At 45.5% G+C, this 16940-nt stretch overlaps 2 protein-coding genes across 14 annotated transcripts in view; one reads left to right on the top strand and one right to left on the bottom strand.

Moving 5' to 3' along the window:
- The window catches only part of GIT2 (GIT ArfGAP 2), a 77052-nt gene extending 71542 nt beyond the window's left edge, over nt 1–5510 (bottom strand). For 5 of the 10 annotated variants that reach the window (XR_009209118.1, XM_058425936.1, XM_058425935.1 and 2 more), the window contains exons 1-2: nt 5318–5493; nt 1080–1213 (exon numbers count right to left, since the gene is read on the bottom strand). Coding sequence is in view for 9 of the 10 variants with exons in the window: in XM_058425936.1 (XP_058281919.1) it covers nt 1080–1213; nt 5318–5369 (186 nt within the window). In the remaining variant the exon portion in view is untranslated. Of the gene's footprint in view, nt 1–1079; nt 1214–5317 lie in introns of all 10 variants that reach the window. The other 5 variants (XM_032168729.2, XM_032168722.2, XM_032168726.2 and 2 more) reach the window with 1 other exon arrangement.
- A 3045-nt stretch (nt 5511–8555) lies between these two features.
- The window catches only part of ANKRD13A (ankyrin repeat domain 13A), a 40869-nt gene continuing 32484 nt past the window's right edge, over nt 8556–16940 (top strand). For 3 of the 4 annotated variants that reach the window (XR_009209119.1, XM_058425941.1, XM_058425940.1), the window contains exon 1: nt 8572–8914. Coding sequence is in view for 3 of the 4 variants with exons in the window: in XM_058425941.1 (XP_058281924.1) it covers nt 8819–8914 (96 nt within the window). In the remaining variant the exon portion in view is untranslated. Of the gene's footprint in view, nt 8915–16940 lie in introns of all 4 variants that reach the window. The other variant, XM_032168718.2, reaches the window with a different exon arrangement.

The raw sequence follows: 16940 nt of genomic DNA, 5'->3' as shown, positions 1-16940 counted from the left end.
ACATCAGAGATCCATACCCACTTGTTTTGGCTCCTTGGTTCACACAGGCAAGTTTAAGGGATATGTGCAGCTGTCACAGATTCAGTGAAATGTGTAATCAAGACAAATGAGGCAAAACACACACTTAACCTTGAGTTCCAAGAGAACTTGAAGAATGTGTACCCCAAGATAGAAGTAAAGGTGACATGACATTGGACTCCAAATAAAACAAAGAACTCATTTAACAGGGTATTCTACATGCAATCAAAACATATTAATTTAATTTGGTCTCTCTGACTAGTAACAAGAGCTTTAAGAAAACTTAAAATGTTTCAGAAGTTTCTGAGGAATCCCAGCCCATGCTGCTATCAAAGCAGAAAAACATGTTCTAAAAATATTAGCAGGTACTCAGGAATAAGTACATTAAAGAAAAGATTCTCAGGCAGTAGCCTTCAGAAACATTCATTATCATGCATAGAAAAGATGGACTACTGGCCGGGCGCGGTGGCTCACGCCTGCAATCCCAGCACTTTGAGAGGTTGAGGTGTGGATCACTTGAGTTCAGGAGTTCGAGACCAGCCTGGCCAACATGGTGAAACCCCTTCTCTACTAAAAATACAAAAATTAGCCAGGCATGATGGCGGGCGCCTGTAATCCCAGCTACTCGGGGGGCTGAGGCAGGAGAATCGCTTGAACTCGGGAGGCGGAGGTTACAGTGAGCTGAGATCACACCACTGCACTTCAGCCTGGATGACAGAGTGAGACGCCATCTCAAAAAAAAAAAAAAAAAAAAAAAAATTTCTGGTGACAGTCTAGAAAGTCAACAGAGCAACAGTACCAAGATATTTTAATGAGTATTCATCTATCTACCTATAATTGAGCTTTTTGAACAAGATTTATGTCAAGTAGGAAGAAAAGTCTTTAATGAATTCAATACAGATAATATTTGTAAATAGCATTGATGGGCATGCCATCTCTATTCAATTATGAAACAGTTTTGTCTTATGGAAGAAGTACACCAGGAGAAATTTTAGTTGTTAACATGATGAGCCCTAAAATGTAAATTACCAACCATCGGGAGAATTCTTCTTATCCTTTACCTGAAGCAGTGTTGGAGGCCATGGTGTGTGTTTCAGATGCCTCACTTGGGAGATATGGCGCCCTAGACTCCGATGGACACTGCAGCACTCGTCACATAAAAACGTTCCCCTATTTACTGATGCCCAGGAAGGATCTGGAAAGAGAGTGAAATCTCAGTGGCAGAGATACCAGCAGGTTGCTATACTGCCAGATGGCAAAAGACGACTGAGGTTTGGTTTGTCAGAAAACGGAGTCTCGCTCTGTCACCCAGGCTGGAGTACAGTGGCACAATCTCGGCTCACTGCAACCTCTATCTCCCAGGTTCAAGCAATTCTCCTGCTTCAGCCTCCTGAGTAGCTGAGATTACAGGCATGTACCACCATGCCCGGCTAGTTTTTGTATTTTTAGCAGAGATGGGGATTCATTATGTTGGTCAGGTTGGTCTCAAACTCCTGACCTCAGGTGATCCACCCACCTCGGCCTCCCAAAGTGCTGAGATTATAGGCGTGAACCACTGTGCCCGGCCAAGATAATATAATTTTGACAGTGAATTATGCAGATAGCATTTTTTGCAGTAAATGGTGTAAAGACGGCTGTCCTAATTCACTGCTATGAATCAACATGCCAATATGCTTAGCAGAAAGCTGCAAGTTACAGAATCATAAAATCACTCAGCTGCTATGGTTCTGAGGACAGGGAAACCTGGCCTCTTCCATTAGGAAATGTTCTATGATGTCCATGAATTGTTTTTGTTTGTTTGTTTTGAGACAGCGTCTCACTTTGTCCCCTAGGATGGAGCGCAGTGGCGCAATCTCGGCTCACTGCAACTTCTGCCTCCAGGGTTCAAGCGATTCTCCTGCCTCAGCCTCCTGAGTAGCTGCAATTACATGCGTGTGACACTAGCTTGGCTAATTTTTGTTATTTTTAGTACAGACGAGGTTTCACCATATTGGGCAGGCTGGTCTCAAACTCCTGACCTCAGGTGATCCACTCGCCTTGACCTCCTAAGGTGCTGGGATTACAGGCTTGAGCCACCATGCCCAGCCAATTGATTGTTTTACATAAACTACCAAGTCCAATCCTGCAACTAATCTAAAAAAAAGAAGTTGCAATAACAGCAGCTTCACAGAGGCAAAGATGTAAAATAAAAATGAAAAATATTTTTAGTGTGTGTATAATACTTTTTTCCCTTTAAAGTCATAGAGCTTCATTAGCTGTCCTCTGAAACAAGGGATAATTTCATATTTGGCAAGCAGGATGGATCTGGGTAAGTAAACACCTAGAAACCTCAAATAAAGAAAGAGCTACATTTCATCAGACTCACAATGGGGTGACAATAGGTGCCATTTAAGCTGCCTGGTCAAAGGGTTACATTTAAAAATTCTTCAATGTCCACAAAAATCTCTAAAATGCATGTACACCATCTTTACCATTTTTTAAGAGTTTATTCAAACCCTTTCAAACCATATAATGAAAAGTTATGGGCTTTCAATCAAAGACGAATCCTGGGAGCCAGTGAGTATGGTGGTTAAGAGGGTTGACTCTAGAGACAAGCAGTTAAGGGTTTGAACCCCAACTCTGCCACTTCTTGCACAATGATCTCAGACAAGTTACTTGAGTGTTTTCACCATGGTTCAAATGAGAACAACAACATATCTGGGGATAGTAAGGATATAGAGAATAAGTGAAGTACCTCACACATAGTAAAGTAGTAATGTTAGCTGTTATATCTTTTCTAAATTATTTTCTCAGTATTCAGATATTTTCTAGACGTGAAATTCATGATCACTGGAAAAAGTTTTTGATGGGAAATACTTAAAACATTGAACATTTCATGTGACCACTCTACTACTGTACTGAAAATCTCCATGGAGTTTTCAAGTAATTGAACTCAGAGTGTGATGTATTTGAAATGAACCAGATTCATTAAAAAAAAAAAAAAAAAAAGTAGAATATTTAAGAAGACGTTATCATGGTTAAATGTTTGCATAAAATAAAACAGAATCAAAATAATTCAATTTAGTATAACTCTGTTGCTATTACTATATCATCCTAAAAAGCAGAGATTGGAAATGTCCAGATGAAGGAGCTCTACAAAGATGCATAACAACACTGCTTCCTGCAGTATAGTACTGCCACTAATGGCCAAAAAAAAAAAAAAAGACTGTTTTGAAGCATAGCTTTGGTTTTCACTTATTCAGAGGATTTGCAATATTCTTTTTTTTACCAAGTATTTAACACATATTAATTAAGACAAGTATTTGACTAACCACTTTAGCATCCTGGATCAGAATCCCATGGAAAGAATATTAGAATGTTAACATAGTAAAATAAAAATGTTTGTATGAATGAGATTGGGTAAAACCCTTTAAGTTCATCTGGAGCCAGGGCTCCAGGGACACCACAAATGAACTTCAAAAATGTTTGTGACTCCCCCAGACAAATCTTAGGTAAATTCGTTCACGTGCATTTTAGGGGAGAAGGCCTTAGCATTCATCAGAATCTCAAAGGGGTCCCTAACCCTACAGGTAATTCTCTCAGCAAGGCTTTGCAGAAAAGGCAGCACAAATTCCCAGCTGCTCAATTTCACAGAATATTTCAAGGTAGCCTAATTATATTCAAAACAGGAAGGAAGTGACTCAAGTCTCTGCAGATTAGGCGTATGAGACAACAACTAAAGCGATACGATGGAAGAGAAAATGTTCTGAAATGCATAAAATGCTGCAAAAGTATATTTAGGATGGCAATGGAGGAACAATTTTGCTTTGCCCTGTACCTCATCAAGAAGCAAAACAATATGCATTCCAAGAGGAAGTTAGAAGCTAGACATATGTGAATCAAACACATCACAGAAGGTTCAACTGAAAATAGGCAAGAAAATAAGGAAGTGGAACAAATAACATTTTTAGAGAAAACGATGGAGTTTGTATAACGCACTAACTTGGTTTAGAAACACTTCTTTTTAAACTCCTCCATACCCCCTCCCTAGCTTCAAAGGAAACTGGTAACACCTGCACTGTACGGGCCATAAAACAACCACAAGAGGTTTGAGTTATCACAGTTCTATTTACAATCAGTCTCTACTTCCAAATGACAAGCTGAAGATCAGAACAGCTGCAAAGTCAGTGGTGTTCAATGATTTAATTAAGATTGTTTATCGGACACTATTGTGCCAAGAAAGCCATGTTACCTTCGAATTAACTCAAAGCCAATACATCCAAGCACCTAAAAAACAGCATGTAATAATCTATCCGGAGACCTGACAATTCAGTTGCAATTGCTAAGACACACTTGATCTCTAAATGTGAATATTATGTATGAACAGTTATACATCATTATGAAGGAATGGCTTTAGCGTTTCAATGCCCCTATATTGCTGGTGATTTTGCGTTTGTTTCTGTTGTAATCAACGTATGATTTAGATAGTCAAATATAGCTTTAAGGGACTGCAAGCGTTCTACTGTAGACAGCATAATGCAAAAAAGAAAAGCCTTAAATGATACGATCCTACGAGTATTCATTGAATCTTCCTCACCACTGAGCGTGATACTCCCGATTATCCTCATCGAAAAAAATGAGGAAATCAAGCCAAGTGACCAAGTGAAGTCACCAGCCCAAGGTCATCCAGAAGCAAAATCTAGTTTGAACCCAGGCCGTTCAGATCCTCAAACTTGAGACAAGCACTGCCTCCTACGTGCTGGTTGTGTTTGGAAGACCCCGATCTCCTGGCACCTCTCCCGGGCAGAGTAGCTGTCGCATGTCAGCAGCGGGGAAGTCATCTACGGGGACCCTCTGGCGAGTCTCAGGGAGTGTCATCCTCCCCGGGCAGGACACCGAGGCAGAGAAAGGGTCTAGTGGGAGGTGACACCTGCAGCCTCTGGAGGCTGTAGCCGGCAAGACGCTCGCATTTTACTTCTGTAATTGGCTTTCCTGTGGATTGCCCAAGCCCCTTCTTGTTGGGGAGCAGCCCTGGCCCCCGTCACCTCCCCAGTTGGCCTGGGACGGAGGGAACGGGAGGGAACTAGAGAAAAGGGAGGGCCGCGAGGGACGGGGAGGGCGGCGGCCCCCTGCCCGCCCGGCTCTGACAGGCCCGGGACGGGTCCCACCCCAAGGCCGCCCAGGGACCTCTTCGTTGCGACCCTAGCCGCGGGTTGCGGACGCTTGGCCGCGGGATGCAGCCTGCCCTGAGGGGGCGGCCCCGGGGTAGGGGTCCGGGCCAGGAAAGCAGAGGGGAGCGGGCCCGGCCGGTGCGACTCACCCGGCCCGCTGCAGTCAGCGCACACCTCGCTGCTCCGGAGCCGTTTCGACATGGCTCCCGCCTCCCACCTGCGGGGAACTAGAGGCCGGGGGACAGCAAAGGCGGCGGCGGCGGCGCTTCCGCTCTAACGGGTCCCAGCGGCGGCGGCGCTGACGGCGGCGCCTCTCCCCTCAGCGCCTTGCAGCCTTGGCACAGCACGCACGCGCGGGGAGGCGCCCTTCTGCGAGTGTCAGGTCATGTGACCGGAAAGGGCACGCTGCCTTGTCGCCATCTTGAGTGAGGGCAGGAGACTGCCCGAGTGTCATCTGTCCTACCTTTAAATATTGAATTTGGGTCTCCCTCTCTGGCAGATTCCCCTCGTCCCAACTGATTAATACCAGGGGAAGTAGCAATATCTTGTGATGAGAACCCTGCAGCCACAACCTTCCTGAGGCAATCAATGGTCAAGTTCATTCATTCATTCCTTGATTCAACAAATATTTATCAAGCACTTACCATGTTTTATATACTGTCCCAGCCACTGGAGAAACAGCAGTGAGCAAAGACTGAATTTCTAGTCCTTACGAAGCTTGCATTTTACTGGGGTAAAGTAAAATAAGAATATATTATATGATTCCAGGCTGGGCGCGGTGGCTCACTCTTGTAATCTCAACACTTTGGAAGGCTGAGGCAGGCGGATCACTTGAGGCAGGAGTTCGAGACCAGCCTGGGCAACATGGTGAAACCCCATCTCTACTAAAAATACAAAAATTGGCCGGGCGCGGTGGCTCACGCCTGTAATCTCAGCACTTTGGGAGGCCGAGGCGGGTGGATCACGAGGTCAGGAGTTCAAGAGCAGCCTGGTCAACATGGTGAAACCCCGTCTCTACTAAAAATACAAAAATTAGCTGGGCACAGTGGCAGTCGCCTGTAATCTCAGTTACTTGGGAGGCTGAGGCAGGAGCTTGAACCCAGGGGGTGGAGGTTGCAGTGAGCCGAGATCATGCCATTGTACTCCAACCTGGGCGACAGAGTGAGACTCCGTCTCAAAAAAAAAAAAAAAAAATTAGCCAGGCATGGTGGCGAATGCCTGTAATCCTAGATACTCAGGAGGCTGAGGCATGAGAATCGCTTGAGCCTGGGAGGTGGAGGTTGCAGTGAGCAGAGATCACGCCACTGCACTCCAGCCTGGGCGACAGACCGAGACTGTCTCAAAAACAACTTCAACAACAACAGAAATAACAAAAAAGAATATATTAGATGATTCCTTAGGCTTCAGTTTTAATCTCATCCTCAAAATTAAGATAATGCATTGTTTACTTCTAGTCCACGATTTGTTTTTGTATGGCTTGCTACTTAAGAATGATTTTTACATGTTTAAAGGGTTGCGAGATGAAAATAAAGAAGAGAGGGAAAGAAAGAAAAAGAGGAAGAAGAATATGCGACAAAACTTGTATGTGACCAGCAAAGTTAAACGTTCATTTTGGCTAAGGACAGATGGAATAAATTATGGGAAAAATGTGATATACCTGCTGGATAGTAACCCCTCAGTAAATAGTGGCTCCCATAATTATGGATATTGCTATTATTTTCTAATTACTGTTTTTCTTCATATGCGTGGAATTTGAGAATAACAATAGCTAACCTGGGGTAATTTACAAAATGGTGTGAGATAAACACAATGAAATGAGGTGAATCAGTGTGAAGGAGAAAGGAGATGTGACCCTAATACCAATGATTACTTATTGTCTGTCTTACATATAAACACAACTATGATCTCCATTCAGCAAATATTGAATGCCTGTTGTGAGCCAGGTACTATTTTGGTTTTAGATACTCTGGTAAGCAAAACGACGTGGTTCCTGTCATTGTGGGGTTTTCTGATTAATGAGATAGGGAGATTTTCAATAAACATGGGATGATGAAGAAGAAGAAGAATGTTAAGTTGCAAAAGGCATCTGAAAGAATGAGAAGTGCTGGAAGAGGCCTCAGAAGCACTGGTCTTGAGTCCATCTCTACAGTGTGATAAATGTGTGATGGAGGAATAATCACAGAATTCCCACGCATTCCATGGTTAGAGTCTCCGGGGTGCCATACTGGTGCTCCTGCATCCTGTTTTGGTTTAACAACTCACAAATCTTCGGGCTCCACATCTGTGGAGAATGGATTAGGATGGGATTCTTGAACAGCTGTTGTTGCAGGCATCTGAAGAGCTGGATGTGCATACACTCAGAGGGCAGAGGGAATATTTTCACAATGCATTAAATAGCTTCACCCAGCTATGTGGTCTTGTTGTAGACAGCTGAGCTGAAGCAGCAGCAGAAAGTTCAAGCCCATGAGTAGCTAGCTGTAAGTTGATTTGGTTCTTCATTGAGTCAAGGAGGCATAGCGCCTGAAACTCAAAGAATAAACTTCATATTCGCAGACTGTGGTCAAATATGTATATTATTTATCAGTCCTTTCAGCCATAACCTCAAATCCAAAAAGCTAGCTTAAAAATGACATTCATACATGGACTAAATCACCACCATAGATAGCTAATGAATCATAACCTGGTTCGGAGTTCAAATAGAAGCGACTCTCAACTGAGGACGATTTTTCTCCCCGAGACGACATTTGGCAATATCTGGAGAGGCATGTTTTGGGGAGTGCTACTGGCATTGAGTTGGGAGAAAGACCAGGGAAACTGCTCAGCATCCTACAAAGGACCAGACAACCCCCACACAAAAACTGCCCAGTTCAATATGTGCCGAGGTTGAGAAATCATGAAGTAGAAATATCCCCTTTTATGCAAATACTGTATTTGAAGCCACTTCGCCAGGGTTTAGCGTTCCTCCTTCAAAAATTGTCCGGTGTTGCCCACTTCCAAAATGGCTTTTGACCCATCGTGGAAGCATCTGCCCTGCTCCAAAAAGGCTGCAAGGCTGTCGGCAGCTGGAATGGTTTGGTCCGGGGCTCAGTTGTCACCCCCTGACTGCAGAGCCAATGGAAGAGGTCCAGTTGTGGACCGAACCACATGGGGCCGCTGGAGAAGGGGGAAAGAAGCTGGGGACAGGGAGACGGAACTTTCCGCGTGGAGATCTTTGGCCAAGAGAATGAGCTCAGCTCTGCTCTGTGGGCTACACTGAGTTTCTCGGTGTGAGCTGGAGGTGGGTGCAATGGCGCGGACCCCGGACCCGGTGCCCGAGGTCGCCTACCCCCGCCGCGGCATGCGGTGGTTCGCTCTCTGCACTTCCCTGTTTGGGGCAGTTAGGTCCGCAGAAGTCGGTCCGCGAGCTGTCAGCGCGGGCGGGAACGCCGCGGGGCGAGGGGTGGGCGCGGCCGACCTGGTCCCTGAGCCGGCCGGCGACCCCGGACCTCCCGCGCGCCCCGTACCCGACCGGCTCAGCCGGCCGGCAGCGTAACGCGCCCTTCACTCGTTTGCTCGCTGGCCTCAGGGCAGGCAGGCGGGCGCGGGAGACCCCGCCGGGGCCGAGACTTGGGGCGGGCGGGCGACGAGGACCCAGTTACGGCCTCCTCGCCATGTCCTCGGCCTGCGACGCGGGCGACCACTACCCCCTGCACCTCCTAGTCTGGAAAAACGACTACCGGCAGCTCGAGAAGGAGCTGCAGGGCCAGGTGAGGGGCGGGGCGGGGGTCCGTCTCCCGGTGGGGACTTCGGGGAATCGGGGGTCGTTTCGCCTCCCTGAGCCCATTTCCAGCCCTCTGTCCCCGGGATCCCCAGACCCCTGCCACTTTGCAGGTGTGGGACAGCCCTAATAATAGGACACGTATCGAGTGCTTACCGTGCGACGGGCTTTTAAAATATCTTCTCTCTTCACCTTTCCAATAACGCTGGAGAGTAGGTACTGTTACTTTTCCACTGGACAGAGAAGGAAACTGAGGTCCTCAGACGCTACGTGCCTTGTGCGAGGCCGCCCCGCTGATAAATGCCAAGTCGGGATTTTAACTCGGGCCGGCTGGCTCCGGAATGCACCGTCTTAACCATTTTTAGGTTCTGCTGCCTCAAAGACGTAAGAATAGCACACCCTCCTTGTTGTAAGGAAGGGCTTGGTTGGTTTTGGAGTCCAGGTTCTAACTCGCCCTGTGACCTTGGGCAAGGCATTTTCCCTCTCTGGCCGACGTTAACTTAGCTGTAGAATGAGGATGTTGGTGCTGGGGCAGAACCCAACACTTGACTCTATTGATAGGTCTGGGGTGAGGTCCAGGTGCCGCGTTTTAACAAACTCTCCAGGGAGGCTGATACCTAGCAAAGTTTGAGAATCACTGGTTCTCAGGCTCCTTAAAATCCCTTCCTGTTCTAAAGTGCTTTGATGCTTTAATCTTTTCATTATTGCCGTCTCTTTAAAGCAGTAGTGCTCTCAGTTGGAGGTGATTTTGCACCCACGACCTCCCGGGGACATTTGGCAATGTATGGGACATTTTTGGTTGTTGAAAGTAGGGAGTGGGTGCTTCTGGTAGTGGGTAGAGGCCGGTTATGCTGCTCAACATTCTACAATGGCCAAGACAGCCCCCCGCAACTAAGACTTCTCCGGCCCCCAAAGCCAATAGCGTCTTGGTTGAGAAACTCTGCTTTTCTTTTTTCCTTCTTTCTTTCTTTTTTTTTTTTTGAGACTGAGTTTCACTCTTGTTGCCCAGGCTGGAGTGCAATGGTGCGATCTCGGCTCACTGCAACCTCCGCCTCCCGGGTTCAAGCGATTCTCCTGCCTCAGCCCCCCAGGTAGCTGAGGTTTCAGGGATGCGCCACCATGCCCGGCTGATTTTGTATTTTTAGTAGAGACGGGGTTTCTCCATGTTGGTCAGGCTGGTCTCAAACTCCTGACCGCAGGTGATCCGCCCACCTCAGCCTCCCAAAGTGCTGGGATTACAGGTGTGAGCCACCACGCCTGGCCGAGAAACTCTGCTTTTAAAGTATCCCAACAATTCTGGGAGGTATTGGTGCCCTCAAGTTTCAAGCTAACAAACTTAGCAGTTAGGATGAGGATTTGTGATTACCCCTGAAATCTAGTATGGTTGTTCTTGTTGACTTCATACATTTTATCCAGTGTCTTACAGACCTGGTTTTTGAATGGCTCAAAATTGGTGCTATAATTGTCAAGAAATTGCAGAGGAAAAGGAGGATTGTTTGTCTTATGGTTGACAAAAATTGAGACAGGTTAGCATTACTCCATTTGGTGAATGGGTACTGCAAGCTGTGTGCTTGCAACCTGCCATATTTAAGGTGGTTGAGCCCCCACCGAAAGTCCAAAATTACCCTCTTTTCTTTTTCTTTTTTTTTTCTTTTTGAGATGGAGTCTCGCTCTGTCATCCAGACTGGAGTGCAGTGGCGAGATCTCAGGTCACTGCAACCTTCGCCTCCTGGGTTCCAGCGATTCTCCTGCCTCAGCCTCCTGAGTAGCTGGGATTACAGGCTAATTTTTGTATTTTTAGTGGAGATGGTATTTTGTCATGTTGGCCATGCTGGTTTCAACCCCTGGCCTCAAGCAATCCGCCCACCTCTACCTCCCAAAGTGCTGGGATTACAGGCATGAGCCACTGTGCCCGGCCTTTTTTCATTTAAAAAGAATTCCAGATCCGATAAACTTTTGTGAGAGTCATCGTTCTTAATTAGATGACAGGCCAACGATTTAAGAGTTAAGGAGATAGGACACATGCCCTCAGACTAAATGATTCACACCATTAGGCATTTTAGTATACTGATCATTTAATTCCTTTTCTATTACTAGACATGGTACAGAGGTAAAAACTCTAAGACTCAGCTAGGACACTTTAAAAATGACCAGTTTCGGTTTTTAGGCATCTACTTCTTTTGGTGCCCAGGCTGGTCTTGAACTCCTGTACTCAAGTGATCTGCCCGCCTCAGCCTCCCAGAGTGCTGGGATTACAGGCATGAGCCACTGTGCCCTGCCCAAATCCTGTATTCTTAACCCCTACTATACTTCTTTCAGCAAAAATGACTTCATTTCAAGATTATGGAGAATAAATAAGGAAGATAATGGACCTGAAAGTGCAGGCATATGGTAATTGGAAACAATATTTACTAGTAGCTGCTGCTATTATAATCATCATTTGTAAACCTGGGGATTGAGCTTTTCTCTATATTACAGTTGTTCTGCAAGGAAGATGTATTGATTGCATAATTAAAAACAAAAAATTCTTAAGTCCGGGCGCAGTGGCTCACGCCTGTAATCCCAGCACTTTGGGAGGCTGAGGTGGGCAGATCACCTGAGGTCAGGAGTTCGAGACCAGCCTGACCAACATGGTGAAACCCCATCTCTACTAAAAATACAAAAATAGCCGGGTGTGGTGGCACGCGCCTGTAATCCCAGGTACTCAGGAGGCAGAGGCAGGAGAATCGCTTGAACCCAGGAGGCCGAGGTTGCAGTGAGCCAAGATCGTGCCACTGCACTCCAGGCTGGGAGACAGAGCGAGACTCCAACTCAAAAAACAAAAAATTCTTATCACCCCAGCAATAAAGTGCCTGTTTCCCTTAATGTTTTGTTTGCTGGTGAGTTTCTGCTGTCAGTTTCCTCATTCCCTCTATCACCCGACTGAGACTTGGAGCATGTACACTGATAGCTGTAAGGATTTTTTTCCAGGTTTTTTGTTCCTGTTCCGGGAACAGCAACACAGGAAAGAATCAAGTTTATCCAGATGAAGAGGATAAGCACATGTTTCTGAGTGTGTGTGAGCCAGCCCCAATCCCACTGTCTCACTAATAGCAGGCAGTTGTGTAACTTTGCCAACTTCGAGATTGTTTCAGGCCTTCGTTTGATCAGCAGAGGCATTTAATAAAATGCTTCTTAACCCATCAGCTCATTAATATTCAGTGGGGCCTTGAAGTTGGTTGCTGAAGTTGAAACTGTTTGTGTTCTGCTTATGTCATTTGCCACTTAGCTAAAGAAGTCTGTTAAACTTCTTTGGCCTTCTTACTGATGCTGAGACATGAACACTTAAGGGGACAGATGCAAAGGTGAGTCAGTGTACCTTAGACAGGGTTAGAAAACCTGGGTTGTGTGAGGAGGGTGGCAAATGAGGCCTGACTCTAGAGCCAGGCTCCCTGTTAGGAAGCCAGCAGGTGAAAAGCATAGCACCTAGGTAAGAGGAGGACATTCCTGGGGTTCTTACTCCAGCCTGGGGCAGGCCAGGTGAGGCCCCTGGGCACAGATTCAAATCGCTGAGCCATGGGCTAGGCATCCAAGATGAAGAGCCTAGAGCCTGCTCTCCGCGTGTGCCCCCTTGGTCATTGGGGGTTCAAGCTCACCTTAGGAAACTGGCCGCAAGATTCCTGTTCCCACTGACTCACGGTGTGGGCCACACAGAGGACCAGGATGGTCTGAGAGTAAAGAGGAGTGAGGGTGGTTGTCTGTGTTGAGAGAGAGGAGGACTAGCCAGCAGCCTCTTGCTGGAGTCCCCCTAAAGGTGACAGTGAGTTTATGAAGCACTTCCTGCATGCCAGGTACCAAGGCACAGGGGAACTGATAATTCACCTGAGGCTAGTGGGCAAGCTGGAAGGGGTGCCCGGTTGTCTGGTTCTGCAGCCTGGCCTCAGAGCTCGGCAGGAGGATGGCAAGATAGTAAAGAAGGCTTTTGATTGAGGGGGCTGAGGTGGGGGCAGTGCTTGAGGACAGGAGTTCAAGACCAGCCTGGCCGATATAGTAAGACTCCATCTCCTTAAAAAAAATCTTTTTTTTGGCTGGGCACAGTGGCTCACGCCTGTACTCCCAGCTCTTTGGGAGGCCAAGGTGGGTGGATCACGAGGTCAGGAGTTCAAGACTAGCCTGGCCAACATAGCGAAACCCCATCTTTGCTAAAAATATGAAAAATTAGCCGGGCATGGTGGCGGGTGCCTGTAATGCCAGCTACTTGGGAGGCTGAGGCGGGAGAATTGCTTGAACCCAGGAGGCGGAGGTTGCAGTGAGCCAAAATCGCACCATTGCACTCTAGCCCCAGCAACAGTATGAGACTCCATCTCAAAAAAATAAATAAATATTTTTTTAAGGCTTTTGAGCAAGAAAAGTGGATGGGCTGAAATGAGCAAATAGGAAGGAAACTCCTAGTTAAAGGGGGATGGGTATTTTTGTTTGGGTATAGCTCATGGCTAAGGAAACTTAAAAGAAAAACCTAAATGATCAGTTTCAAAAGTGAATTCCGGCCGGGCGTGGTGGCTCACGCCTGTAATCCCAGCACTTTGGGAGGCCGAGGTGGGCGGATCACCTGAGGTCGGGAGTTCGAGACCAACCTGACCAACATGGAGAAACCCCGTCTCTACTAAAAATACAAAATTAGCCAGGTGTGGTGGTGCATGCCTGTAATCCCAGCTACCCAGGAGGCTGAGGCAGGAGAATTGCTTGAACCTGGCAGGCGGAGGTTGCGGTGAGCCGAGATTGCACCATTGCACTCCAGCCTGGGCAACAAGAGGGAAACTGTCTCAAAAGAAAAAGTGAATTCCAGCTAAATTCTGAAAGTCCTTGTTCTCTGAACTCATATTATTAGTTGAAGATTCTAAGCCCCACTATTAACTGTAATGCCATTTGAGCAAATCCCTTTTAGGAAGAAAGTGACAGCTATATGAAACTACATAGTGTGGGCGTATGATAATAACAGATAACTCTTCTCAGCGCTTACTGTGGTGTCAAGCACTGTGCTAAGTTAAGGCCTTTCCCCTTGTAAGAACTGTAAGGTAGGTTTTTTTTATTGTTCAGTTTTACAAGCGAGCAAACTGAAGCTCAGGAGGAATTAAGCAACTTGTCAAACAGTACATGAGAGATTCGTTTTATGTATTATATATAAACATATACACATTGATTTTTTTCAAAAGATTTTTATTGCGATATAGTTCACTTATATAATCTACATTTAAAGGTTATTCAATGGTTTTTAGTGTATCTGCTGAGTTGTGCAACTATCACTACTGTCAAATTTCAGAATTTTTTTTTCTTTCTCTTTTTTGTTTTTGTTTTTGAGACAGAGTCTCACTCTCTTGCCTAGGCTGGCACCATCACAGCTCACTGCACCCTTGACCTGGGCTTAAGCAATCCTCCCACCTCAGCCTCCCGAATAGCTAGGACTGCAAGCAAGCACTACCATGCTTAGCTAATTTTTAAAGATTTTTTTGTAGAGAAAATGTGTCCCTATGTTGCCCAGACTGGCCTCAAACTCCTGGGCTCAAGCAGTCCTCCTGCCTTGGCCTGCCAAAGTGCTGAGATTACAGGTGTTAGCCACTGCACCCACCCTGTAACATTTTCCTCACCTGAAAAAGAAACCCCATACCTGTAGCAGCCACTCCTCATTTCTCCTAACCTCTCCAGCGCCAGGCAACCTGCTAACCTACTTCCTGTCTCTAGATTTGCCTATTCTGGACATTTCATATAAATAGAATCATATGTGGCCTTTTGTTTCTTCTTTTACTTAGCATAGTGTTTTGGAGGTTCATCTACATTATGGCATGTTTCAGGTACTTAATTCCTTTTTATTACTGAATATATTCCATTGCATGGATGTACTATGTTTTGTTTGTTAGACAAACATGTTTCTCCATTTGTCAGTTGATGGACATTTGGGTTGTTGCCACTTTTTGGCTATTATGAATAACACTGCTGTGTGTATTTGTGTATATGTTTTTGTGGGTTTCTTTTTTTTTTTTTTTTTTTGAGACAGCTTGCTTTATTGCCTAGGCTGGAGTGCAGTGGCACGATCTCAGCTCTCTGCAACCTCTGCCTCCTGGGCTTAAGCAATTCTCTTGTCTCAGCCTCCCTAGTAGCTGGGATTACAGGTGCGCATCACCACGCCTGGCTAATTTTTGTATTTTTAGTAGAGATGGGGTTTCACCATGTTGGCCAGGCTGGTCTTGAACTCCTGACCTCAAGTGATCAGCTCACCTTGGCCTCCCAAAGTTCTGGGATTACAGGCGTGAGCCACCACGCCCAGCCCCATGTCTAAGTTTTTGTATGGGTATATGTTTTCATTTATCTTGGGTATATACCTTGGAGAGGAATTGCTGGGTCATGTAGTTACTCTATGTTTAACTTTTTGAGGAACTGCTAGGAATTTTTCAAAGTGGCTGCACTATTTTACATATCCATCAGCAGTGTATGAGGGTTCCAGTTTCTTCACATCCTTGTCAACACTTGGTATTATCTGTTGTTTTGTTTGTACGCATCCTAGTGGGTGTGAAGTGGCATCTCATTGTGGTTTTGATTTGCATTTCTCTTATGATTAGTGATGTTGAGCATCTTTTCATGTGCTTATTGGCAATTTGTGTATCTTCCTTGGAGAAATGTCTACTCAAATCCTTTGCCCATTTAAAAATTGAGTTATTTGACTTGCTGAGTTGTAAAGGTTGTTTGTATATTCTGGATAATAGGCCATTATCAGTATGTGATTTGCAAATATTTTCTCCCATTCCATGGGTTGTCTTTTTTTTTTGAGATGGAGTTTCACTCTTGTTGCCCAGGCTGGAGTGCAATGGTGTGATCTCGGCTTACCACACCCTCCACCTCCCAGGTTCAAGCGATTCTCCTGCCTCAGCCTCCTGAGTAGCTGGAATTACAGGCATGCACCACCATGCCCGGCTAATTTTGTATTTTTAGTAGAGATGGAGTTTCTCCATGTTGATCAGGCTGATCTCGAACTCCCTACCTCAGGTGATCCTCCCGCCTCGGCCTCCCAAAGTGTTGGGATTATAGGCGTGAGCCATTGAGCTCAGCCAAAATTTTGTTCTTTTGCATGTAGATATTCAGTTGTTCAAGCGGCACTTGTTGAAAGGACAGTTCTTTCCCAATGAATTATTTTGGCACCCTTGTTGAAAATCAATTGACCATAAATGTGTGGGTTTATTTCTGGACTCTAAATTGTATTCCATTGACCTGTATGTCTGTCCTTATGCCAGTACCATGTTGTCTTGATTGCTGTAGCTTTGTGTAGTACGTTTTGAAATTGGCAAGCATGAAATGTGAGTCCTCAGACCTTTCTCTTCAAGGTGGCTATTCTAGGTTTCTTGTATTTCCACATGAATTCTAACATCAGCTTGTCAATATCAGCAAAAAGCCAGCTGAGATTTTGATAGGAGTTGAATTGAATCTATACCTCAGTTTGGAGAGTTTTGTCATTTTAACAATACTGTCTTTTAAACCATGAGCATAAGGATGTTTTTCAATTTATTTAGGTCTTCTTTAATTTTGTGGGTTTTTTTTTTTTTTGAGATGGAGTTTTCACTATTGTTGCCCAGGCTGGAGTGCAATGGCACAATCTTGGCTCACTGCAACCTCCACCTCCCAGGTTCAAGCGATTCTCCTGCCTCAGCCTCACAAGTAGCTGGGATTACAGGCACGTACCACCACGCCTGGCTAATTTTGTATTTTTAGTAGAGATGGGGTTTCTCCATGTTGGTCAGGCTGGTCTCGAACTCCCGACCTAAGGTGATCCGCCCACCTCAGCCTCCCCAAGTGCTGGGATTACAGGTGTGAGCCACCACACCAGGCCAGATCTTCTTTAATTTTTTTTAAACAATGTTTTATGGTTTTAAGAGTATGTAAGCTTTATATTTATTGTGTTATATTTATTCCTAAATGTTTTATTTTTTGATGCTATTATAGATGGAATTGTTTTCTTTTTTTTTTTTTTTTTTTTTTTTTTTTTTTTT

The sequence above is a fragment of the Hylobates moloch genome, unplaced genomic scaffold (genome assembly GCF_009828535.3).
Source record: "Hylobates moloch isolate HMO894 unplaced genomic scaffold, HMol_V3 SCAFFOLD_12, whole genome shotgun sequence".
NCBI classification, from domain to species: domain Eukaryota; kingdom Metazoa; phylum Chordata; class Mammalia; order Primates; family Hylobatidae; genus Hylobates; species Hylobates moloch.
The sequence above is the reverse complement of the archived record's forward strand: the minus strand, read 5'-3'. Positions and strand labels throughout refer to the sequence as shown.